Source organism: Emys orbicularis, chromosome 7 (assembly GCF_028017835.1).
Source record: "Emys orbicularis isolate rEmyOrb1 chromosome 7, rEmyOrb1.hap1, whole genome shotgun sequence".
NCBI classification, from domain to species: Eukaryota; Metazoa; Chordata; order Testudines; family Emydidae; genus Emys; species Emys orbicularis.
This window is the reverse complement of record NC_088689.1, coordinates 1,971,724-1,982,123: the sequence shown is the minus strand read 5'-3', so window position 1 is coordinate 1,982,123 and position 10,400 is coordinate 1,971,724. Positions and strand designations below refer to the sequence as shown.

Genomic DNA, 10,400 nt, shown 5'->3' with positions numbered 1-10,400 from the left:
TGCCCGCGAACGCCCCAGCTGTGAACTGGTGACAGCGCCCCCTTCCACCCCCCGACCCAGCCCTGATGCCCGCGAACGCCCTGGGGGTGAACTGGTGACGGCGACCCCTTCCACCCGCCGGTCCCCACCTCCCGGCATAGCCCTGACACCCGCGAACGCCCCGGGGGTGAACTGGTGACGGCGACCCCTTCCACCCACCTGCCTGCGCGGAAGAAGCCGGGGAAGGATTTTCCTTTTAAAAATCATTATTATTCTTCTGGTTTCCCCTAACATCAAAGGAGGCAGCTGCTCTAGTGAGAACACATTGAAAGAAGAGGATCATACACCGTCTACAGCGCGGAAATGTACAAGCACGAGGTACACAAACCCGGGGGGCGGGGGGAGTGGGGACTACAGCACACAAGATTTACATTGAGGGAGGGGTGGGGGGGCTTCCCCCCACCCCTGGAGGGATTAGAAAGGAAGTCTGCAAAGTCTCTCCTTGGTTTGAAGCTCTCTGAACTGTATATAAAACAAGACTCCCAAGAGACCTAGAAGCCTGTACAAAAATCAGGGCAGGTTGTGGGGGGGAGGGGTGTGAGGGGGGATCAGGGTGAAGGAGGGGGGGGTCCTTTTTTTTAAACTTACAATTTTAATATTATTATTTAAAAAAAAAAACAGTTGGGGGGGCCAGGAGCCCGGGGCCGTAACGGGGCCCAGGCCGACGCACACAGAGCGAGAGGAACAGCAAGGAAACCAGGCGTGGACTTGGGGCGCTTTCTCATTTCGGCCTCTGACCCCTCCTCCCATCCCAGCCCCAGACTGAAGGGGATTCGTCTCCGTGGCGGGTTTCTATATACACAACGCTCCACCTCAGCCCGGCGCTCTCGCTCCCGAGGGCAAACCTCTCCCAGCCAGGCGAGCAGAGAAACGCGGCCCTGCCTGGCTGCCACTTCCCCAGCGGCCGGGGGGGGGGCGCGACAGGAACGAGCCTCCCGAATGGCTACCTGCCCCAAAGCCCAATCAACCCACCCCGCGTAGGGGATGCTGCAGGCTGCACCGGACCAGCTCGCAGGGGGACAGGGGAAGCAGCCGCTTCGTGGGTTGTGGGGCTGGAGCGGCGCACTCACTTCGCTCCCCATCGCGCCCTGCCTCAGTGTACCGCAACCCTTGGTCCTCGGGCGCTCGCCGGCTGCTGGTTTCCCCAGCGAAGGAGGGGGTCAGGTGGTAACGGGCAGGAGCCACGGAAGCAGACTCCCCTCCCCCAGGGCTGGGCTCTCCCGTTTGGCAAGGGCAGGCCGGGGAACATGGGGAGGGGGGGTGTGTACAATGCCCCAGCCCTGCGCGGGGGAGAGGGGGCCCCATGGGAAGGCAGGAGTGCAGAGAGCGGGGGCAGGGCAGCTGGCAGGGCTGGGGGCCCCATGCCCTGGTACCAAGCAGCGCCGATCCGCTCCCCAGTCCCTTTCCTTTGCAAGCGTCCGGGTGGCTGGGCCTGGCCGGCGTGGGCCGGGCGGGCGTTACTGGGAGGCCTGCGACGTGGGGTTCTCCGACTTGCTCTCCTGGCTGGAGGGCGGCTTGCTGTTCCAGGGGCTGTTGGCGCCCAGCGCGGGCGAGTTGTTGAAGCTGTCCTCGTCGTCGATGCCGTTGGCGGCGTCGAACTGCGTGTTCTCCAGCCGCGTGATGAGCCGCTCGTCCTCGTCCCCGAACTCGCCCCCCATCAGCGTGGGCTCGCCCACCACCATCACATCCTGAGAGGGGAGACGGTCCCGAAACATAATCGAGGCGGAGGCAGCCCCGGCCATCGGCCCCCCCCCTCAACAGGATGGGGCTCCGGCCCCGAGTGCCCCCGCTCCCCCCACAGCCCCTCTCCCACACCCCAGCCCCACGCTATTTCCAGCGGGGTCCCGGCGTTACCTGCTGGGCCTACGACCTCCCCCCTCCCGGGTCACTGCTCCGTCGCGGGCTGGGACCCCCACGCAAACTGGAATCACTGTGCACCAGCAGGACCGCCCCGGGCCCAGCCTGGGATGCCACGTGGCCCCGGAAGGGTACGGCAGGACGGGAGCTCTGCCCCAGCGGGTCCCCCCAGCTCCAGCCTGATGCGGGGGAACTGGCGGTCGGGGGCCGGGACATGGACGGTTCCTGCACATTCAGCCCCCTGGAGACTGGGCTCTATAGGCCCGGCCTGGGCGAGGGCTCCGGGAGCGGCTCGGCGGGACGGGGAAGAGAAATGGAAACGGGATGCTTACAGGTACCTGACTGGACAGGGCGAAGGTGCTGGCCGGACTCTTCTTCTTGCTGTTGCTGTTGTTCGCGTTGCCGCCGCTGGAGCTCATGGTGCTGCCCCCCGACATCTTCCGTTTCCGGCGCTTGCTGGGCTGCTGCCGCGCCGGCTCGGCTGCGGGGGGGGAGGAGGCCGTTAACCAGGCTGGGCTGGAGCGGGAGGGGGGCCCCGGCCCGCCCCTTCGCTGGCTCCCCATCCTTACCCCGAGGAGCCCTGCCCAGCCCCTGCGCCCCATGGCACTTGCTCCGGTTCTCAGACCCGCTGCTCAGCTAGGAACGGAACCCAGGAGTCCTGACGCCCAGCCCCTTGCAGCCCACGTGGCTCCCTGCCAAGCACCCTCAGGCCATGCACACACAGCACCGACCTCCCCAGGTGCTACGGGCCCTGGGGTCTCACCTGGCGGCGCCACCATCCGCTGCCACTTCTGGAACAGGCAGGTCTTGAGGCAGTCGCGGGGGCTGAGGCTGTAGGTCTTGTGCCGCGACATCAGCTCCTGCATCGGCTCTAGGATCACGCAGAGCTGGGGGGGGAGGGGATTCAGCGTCCGCTGCCCAGCGCAATGCCACCGCTGCGTCCTAGCCAGCGCCCCAGGACCCCGGGCCCAGCCACAGAACGCCCCCTCCCCCAGCGTCACACAGGGCCCCACCCGCACCCCCCTGCCCTGCCCCACGTATCCCCTCCGCCAGACCCCCACCACAGGGGCCGGGCTCCGTGGTGCCAGGGCAGAGGGGCCGGGCTCTGGACCGTCCCCCAGGCAGGTGGGACTCCCCGGGGCAATAACAGGCCACCAAACACTGGGAGGTCCTGGGGGGCATGACATGTCCTACAATGTGCACAGCTCATGAATATGCATTGCCATATTTGCATAACTACTCCCCCACCCCTTCAGGTCCCCCTCTCCCTGCCCACAGGTCTCTGCCCAGCCAGCAACAGTCTACCACGGTGGTGTCTAGGGCTGGGGGCTTTGCTCTCCAGGCAGGACTCCTGGGGTCGCAGGGCAGAGTCCTAGAGCCGCCCCCCTGGGCGATAACCACAGAGCCCTCAGGCAGGAAGAATCTGGGGCCCCCTGGCGACAGAGCCGAGCCCCCCACACACGTACCCGGAGGTAGTTGAGGGTGGAGTTGGAGAGCCCGCAGCGGGTGATGTTCTTGGATAGCTGGTCCAGCATCTGGGGGTCCTGGGCCTAGAGTGCAGGGGGACAGGGACACCTCAGCCACGCTCGGGCTGGGAACGGCAGCCAGACAGCCCAGCCCCCCGCCCCACCTGAACTCTGGTCTGCCCGGCCTGTGCACCCAGGGAACCCAGGCTGGTCCCTGCAGGTCTGCAGCCCCCGGAGATTCGCATGGGGAAGAGACAGCTGAACAAGCAGCGTCACAGTACCCACGCCTACGGCCCCGGGGGTGTCTGTGTGTGTTTGGACTCCTGCCCCCGGCCATGCCGCAGCCCTGCTGGGGCCCTGGGTCAGCCGCACGCCGGGCGCCGCCCGCACAGAGCCAGGCACTCACATGCATGGCGAGGATGCTGCGGGGAATGAGCTCTCGATGCTGCCGGATGCTGAAGTGCCACGTCTTTATCCTCATCATGTCGTCGAACATGAACTCCAGGTAGAGCCGCCCCTCCACGCACACCTGGGGGGGGACAGGCTGTCAAACCCTAACGCCCGAGAGCCAGCCGAGCTCGACCCCTCCCGGCTCTGAACTGCTGCTCCCCTCCCCGTGGATAAACCGCCCCTGGGCTCCCACCCGGCGAGGGCCATTCAAGCCTGCGCACCCGCCTGCCTCCTCACCCACGGTGCCAGCAGACAGGCCTCCCACTCTGCCAGCCTGCAGCCCCAGACAGACTCCAGGCTGGCACCTGCTGGCCCCCCTTGCACCAGCGCCCGCCCGCCTTCGCCCGAACACGCTCCAACCTGCCAGCACACGGGGGGGGCCCAGGCTGGTACGTCGGCAGCTCCCAGGAACCCCAGATACCCTCTCGCACTGGTAAGTACTCGGCGGCTAATCGGCTCCCGAGGGCCAGCACCGCCGCGGTGCCCAGCGCCAGGCCCAGGGTGGGCTCTCCAGCCCTCCAGTACCTGCGTGAACATGGGCTTGCCGTGCTGGGTCACCATGGTGCACTGGTCGCAGTCCAGCGAGACGAAGCTGTTGTGGAACGACTCCTTGGGGTGCTTGAGGACGTAGTACAGCTCTGTGGCACCCCCCTCAAAGATGCTGCGGAAGTAACGGGGAATCAGAGTCCGGCCGATGGCTGCAGCGGGGAGGGGAGAGAGGGAGGAAGAGAGTCAGCGCCCGGCTTCCCTGGAGCCCTGGCTCGGGCCAGGCGCCCCCGGCTACTGCCCTGCCACCCCCCGTCCTCCAGCACGATGGGCCGGGAGCCAGGCACTGAGGAACCCGGCTCACACGGCAGCCGTGGGGCAGAGGGAGCTGCCCTGAGAGGTGCAGGGTGGGCAGCCTGCAGGACGAGACGGCCCTGTGGCAGGAAGCCGCCCTGGGCTCCCCGCGACTGGCGCCGCTTTGCCCGTTTCCCTGTCCCTGAGGTCATACAGGCAGGGTCCTCGCCCCCGTCCACGGGACTGCAAGGTGCCCGTCACCATGGTATCAGGGTCTGACACAGAGCTCAGCTCTGCCCCAGAGTAACCCTGGAGCCAAGCCCGGAACCAGCCCCAGAGGCGCAGGGCACAGACCCAGCGCGGCAGCCCAGGGGCCCGGCCAGCCCGGCCAGCACTTGGCATCGCAGACTGGCTGAAAGTGCCCAGGGAGCCGGCCCACGGCCACTCACTGTATCTCTTTGGTCCATCCTCCAGGCAGAAGGTGATCGTTAGCATGGCGTCGTCCTCGAAGAACTCCGTGGTGAAGGCGTCCCACCAGAGATTGTCACATTCCTGGGGGCGGGAGACGGGCGGTGTCACGGGGAGGGGAGAGAACCCGCCCCGCCCTGCCCCGCCCCGCCGGGGGGCCTGGGACCCTCCATCCTGGCTGGGCTGAGACCGGCTCGAACGCCCACGGGCCCCTGGGGCCTGCCAGTCACTCGCAGGGGCTCTGCCAGTGTAGACACAGGCTGTGTGGCCACGGCCCAGCAGGCAACGCCCCACCCTGAGCCAGCCCCCAGCAGGAGGGAGCAGGGCCAGCGCAAAGGGGCCGGGAGAGGGCATGAGGCTACCCATGAGCGCCCAGGGTCCCACACTCCCCTCCCCAGCCCCGCCGCACACCTCTGTCCAGTTCTGCAGCCGCTTGTTCAGCTCAAATATCCTGTAGTCGGTCTGGTTCCCGTACGGCGTGTGCCTCCTGACAAGCAAGCACAGCACGGCCTCTCAGCGGGGCCCGGCCACGCCCAGCCCGCCCCACGCTGCCTGCCTCAGCCCCAGCCCGCCCCCCCATGCTCCCCGCCCCGGCCCCAGCCCGCCCCCCATGCTCCCCGCCTCAGCCCCAGCCCGCCCCCCATGCTCCCCGCCTCAGCCCCAGCCCGCCCCCCATGCTCCCCGCCTCAGCGCCCCCCACACTCCCCGCCCTGGCCCCAGCCCGCCCCACGCTGCCTGCCTCAGCCCCAGCCCGCCCCCCATGCTCCCCGCCTCAGCGCCCCCCACACTCCCCGCCCTGGCCCCAGCCCGCCCCACGCTCCCCGCCCTGGCCCCAGCCTGCCCCCCATGCTCCCTGCCCCGGCCCCAGCCTGCCCCCATGCTCCCCGCCCCACGCTCCCCGCCCCAGCCTGCCCCCACGCTCCCCGCCCCGGCCCCAGCCCCCCCCCCACGCTCCCTGCCCCCCCACACACACACTCCCCGCCCCGGCCCCAGTCCCCCCCACGCCCCACGCCTCAGCCCGCCCCCGCACTCCCCACTGCTCCCCGCCTCAGCCCCAGCCCCCCCCACGCTCCCCGCCTCAGCCCCAGCCCACCCCCGCGCTCCCTGCCCCACACCCCAGCCCCCCCCCACGCTCCCTGCCTCAGCCCACACCCACGCTCCCCACCCCAGCCCGCCCCACACTCCCCTCTCGGCCCCAGCTTGGGTGGCACCGCCAGGACTCCTGCTGCCTCCCACAACTAGGCATGACCCCCCCGGCGCGAGCAGTGACCCCCGGCGCGGAAGCTCTTACCCTATCCCGGGCTCCAGGTACGTCGGCGGGTACATGGGGGTAGGTCTGCGGAGAGAGGCGCCGACGGGCAGTTAGGGCAGGTCCCCATGGAGCCTCGGACCTAGCCTGTGCTGTCACCACGCCCCCCTGCCCCCCGGGGGTCTCTGCCCCCAGCCTGGGCTGGCAGGTCCCTCTGCACTGGGGCAGATTCTCCCCACACACGGGCCCCGAGCCCAGCCCGGAGCAGAGAGCAGGCTGGAGGCACTTCCCGCCCCAGGGGCCCATGGGAGCCAGGGAGGAGGGGCTGGGGCATGAGTGCCAATGGCTGCCCCATTGCATTGTGGGGCGTAACCCACCCCGGAGCCGCCCTTAGGCTGAGCCCCCTCAGCTCCCCCCCTGAGCCCAGGAGAGTCGGACACCCCAAGGGTCACTGGGTCTTCCGGGCTGTTCTTCCACCTCTCAGGGCTATTAACCCCACGCCGGCCACCCGGCCCCTCAGCCTGCGTGTATCTAACCTTCCCAGCCCCGGTCGTGCCACATCCGCCCTCTGCTTCGAAGGACAGGGGGAGGCCAGCGGCATGGCCTGGGAAGACCCTGAACCCGGCAAGTCACCGGCCCCGCCGCTCCGTGCCCCGCCGCCGTCACTCACCCCACATCTCGATCCAGCATGGTGCCCGGGTGGAAAGGGGGGAAGGCGTTGCCGTTGGGGGGCTCCTTTGGCGAGTACAGCTTGAACGACTTAGAGGAACAGCCTGGTGGGAGAGACAGAGGGAGGGGGGAGCCGGTCAGTGGGATCCGCAGCGCTCGGCACGTGACGGAGCGAGCAGCGTGTATCGCAGCTGGGCCTCGGCAGGATCGGGCCCATCCGGCTAGGCACAACCCTCTCCCCCCCCCCCGGCGCTCTGAGCCCTGCAGGCGGTGCAGCCGGGAGGGGCCGAGGGGCCTGAAGGAGCCGCTCTGCGCCGGGGGCGAAGGACACCGCCCCGTGGGACGGGGTCTCCTCAGCCTGCTCCGGGGGCAGCTTCACCACCTCTGCAAACTGCCGCAGAGCCGGGCATCATCTCTGCACAGTCCTTGGCTGAGGGGGCGCTGAGCGATGGCACACTGGGGGCATAATGACGGCACCAGAGGGAGAGCCCAGGCCTGGGCTAGCAGGGGCTGCAGGTCAGGACTGAAGGGAACTGGCAGAGCTGGGAGGGGTGGGGGGTAAGCAGGGGGCTGCAGGTTGGGAGTGAGGGGCGCCGGCAGAGCTGGGGGGGGGGGGGGGGGGGGAGATAGCAGGGGCTGCGGGTCGGGAGTGAGGGGCGCCGGCAGAGCTGGGGGGGGCGGAAGATAGCAGGGGCTGCGGGTCGGGAGTGAGGGGCGTCGGCAGAGCTGGGGGGGGAGGAGGGGGAGATAGCAGGGGCTGCGGGTCGGGAGTGAGGGGCGCCGGCAGAGCTGGGGGGGGGGAGATAGCAGGGGCTGCGGGTCGGGAGTGAGGGGCGCCGGCAGAGGTAGATTTTCGTTTCCTTTCCGGTCCTCTCAAGGGCCCTGCGTCACAGCAGCCCCAGAGGGCCAGGCACTGCTCCCCACACCGCACTGACACTGTGGGTCCAGCAGGGGTCACTGGCGAGCCCAGCTCACAGCTCAGGCCGGTCCGAAAGAACCAGCCCCCCTCCCCCCCCAGCTTTCGGTGCCGACAGGCTGGGGTGGGGCACAAGGGTCGGGATTCCCCCCCACCCCCTCCCCTGGCGGCTCCGACAGGAATGTGAGCAATGCAGGGCGGCGTGGGGCGTGCCCGCCCCTCCGGTCCCTGTCTGGCAGCAGGCAGAGACAGACCAGTTTGGAGGGGAGGGGAGGGGTGGCTGATCCTGCCCCGCCTGCCCTGGAGCCGGCGTGTCTGGGGCCTGCCTGGATGCACTGAGGAGCCCGGAGACTCCCAGCTCCATTATAAATATCTGGTGCCGGGCGGCCGCCCCGGAGAGGCTCAGGGCAGGGGCAGGGGCAGCTGGCTGCGTTCGGGTCACCGCTATCTCAGAGGGGTCTTTGCATCAGCACGGCATGGGGGGCCAGGGGGGGCCAGGCCCATCCTGGGCCACGCTGGCTCCTCTGGTGAGCAGGGCCAGGGCGGTTCTGGGACGGACAAGGGGGCTGGGAGGTCTGTGCAGGGCTTGTTAGTCTGGCTCGGAAGCTCGCGGGTTCCAGACACCGGGTCAGGAACCACTTAACTACCCCCTGCCCCCGATGGATGACAAGCCTGTGCCTTGCTCTTTGCTCGGTTTTCAGGGGCTGCCAGAGCTTTGCTCACATGTACTGGCCCAGCCAACACTCCCAGAGAGCTCTCCGGGCCCAATTCAGCCCCAGGGGCTCACGTTCCCAGAGATCCCTCTGCCCCCTCCAGCCATGGGCACTGGGGGGAATGGGATGGGCCCTCTGGCCATTCCCACACGGATACCAGCCCCCTCTGCCACCTGGCTGGGTCGGCAACCCCACCCGCCAGCTCCACCCACAACCCGGCCTGCTGCCCGCTCAACCAGGGCCAGCCTGGCCTCGCTCAGCACCCCCAAGGCTTGGTCCTGGGGCCGGCCAGGCAGGCATCAGAACGGCACAGAGCTCGCAGCCCCATATCTGCCTCCCCCCAGCATACACCCAGCCCTTCCCCCACAGGCACTGCGCCCCTGCTGGCCGGAGCCGGGTTCACACGCACCCAGCCTGACACTGCTCAGAGAGGAGCCAGTCCGGGCCGGCAGATCCAAGACACCATCCCCGAGGGAGACCCCTGTCTCTGAGAGCAGGGCCCTTGGCAGCAGGTCACCGATCGGGCCTCAGCCCCAAGTGGCTTCTCTTGACCCCAGCCCTGCTGCGGCGAGGTGGGCGGGCACCGAGGGGGCACTGGGCTAGGAGGTGCAGGCAGGGCCCCATTCGCAGGTACCGGCTTCCCCTAGCCGCCCCCACCAGAGCAGACAGTAAAGGTGCCCAGCATGCCCAGGCCAAGGGGGGAAGCCCCCCAGGGTGCGTAGGGCCCAGCAGGCAGGGCCGCGTGTCCGATAGACCCAGGTAATTCATCCTATCAGGACCGAGCCCCAGTGGGATCCAGCCCCGGCCAGCGTGGGGTGCCCCACCAGGCCGCCCTGCCTGGATCACGGGGTCACTGCCAGAGCGGTGACTGCCCGGTGCCATTCCTGCAGTCCCAGCGGGACCTGATCCCCCGGCCCAGCGCCGGGCTCGGCACGCCTGCTCCCCCCGGAGCAGCTGGAGCCAAGGAGGCGCATGATGTGGGGAGGGATTCTCCCTGGCCCCGTCACTCCCATCCTTGGCTCCCTCTACATGCCGCAAGCCGGCAACTCAGCCCCCCGGCCCCACCAGCCTCTCCCCTGGGCACAGAGCCAGTGGCACAGACGGGAGCTGGGAGCAGCCAGGCAGACCTGGCAACCTCCATCCGCACAGGATCATCCTGCCCCCTGGAACTGCCAGGGCCACAACCTCCACTGGGGCTGCTCCCAAGAACCCTCCTTGCTACCCAAACGACCAACAGCGGGGCTGTGAAAGCCTCGGGGAGCAGCAGGGGGGTGTTGGAGCTGCCGGAGCGACCAGGGCCCATCAGGCTTCCACAGTGTGAGATCAGCCACTGACAAGTCCCAAATCGCCTCTGAACCCGAACGCTGAAGGAGAACGGCACCACAGAGCGACGCAAAGACGGACAGAGAAGTGTCCTCGTCCCAGGGCTGCGCTGTGGAGAACGGAGCCCGAAATTCATGGACCAAAACAGGGGTGTTGGAAATTTGAATGGCGCATTTGCCAAGGTGCCAAGCAGCCAAGGTCTCTGTACCCAAAAGTCCAGTGACTGCCCAGTGCTGGACCATATCACCACTAACATCTTCAAGGCAAGATTTTTCCCATTGTATTTCCCAGTCAACCATCCATGTTCAAATCAGACACAGCTGCAGCCACAAGCACCCATCTCACCCCGTTGGCCAATCACGCCGTTAACACTGGTGCTTACTGGAGGCCAAGCAATGCATAGAGCCACATGCCAGCGCCCCGGTCTCCAGCCTGCTCCACTCCTGCATCTTCACGGCCTCCTAAACCCC

General features: G+C 68.2%; 1 protein-coding gene across 2 annotated transcripts in view; it reads right to left on the bottom strand.

The window, feature by feature from the left end:
* Positions 1-587: 587 nt before the first annotated feature.
* Positions 588-10,400, bottom strand: part of LDB1 (LIM domain binding 1) — a 40,237-nt gene continuing 30,424 nt past the window's right edge. The window contains exons 2-11 of one of the 2 annotated variants that reach the window (XM_065407164.1): positions 6,980-7,082; positions 6,352-6,396; positions 5,472-5,547; positions 5,042-5,144; positions 4,338-4,510; positions 3,769-3,891; positions 3,363-3,446; positions 2,660-2,783; positions 2,229-2,377; positions 588-1,727 (exon numbers count right to left, since the gene is read on the bottom strand). In XM_065407164.1, coding sequence (XP_065263236.1) covers positions 1,497-1,727; positions 2,229-2,377; positions 2,660-2,783; positions 3,363-3,446; positions 3,769-3,891; positions 4,338-4,510; positions 5,042-5,144; positions 5,472-5,547; positions 6,352-6,396; positions 6,980-7,082 — 1,211 coding nt within the window. In that variant the 3' untranslated portion in view covers positions 588-1,496. The remainder of the gene's footprint in view (positions 1,728-2,228; positions 2,378-2,659; positions 2,784-3,362; positions 3,447-3,768; positions 3,892-4,337; positions 4,511-5,041; positions 5,145-5,471; positions 5,548-6,351; positions 6,397-6,979; positions 7,083-10,400) is intronic. The other variant, XM_065407165.1, reaches the window with a different exon arrangement.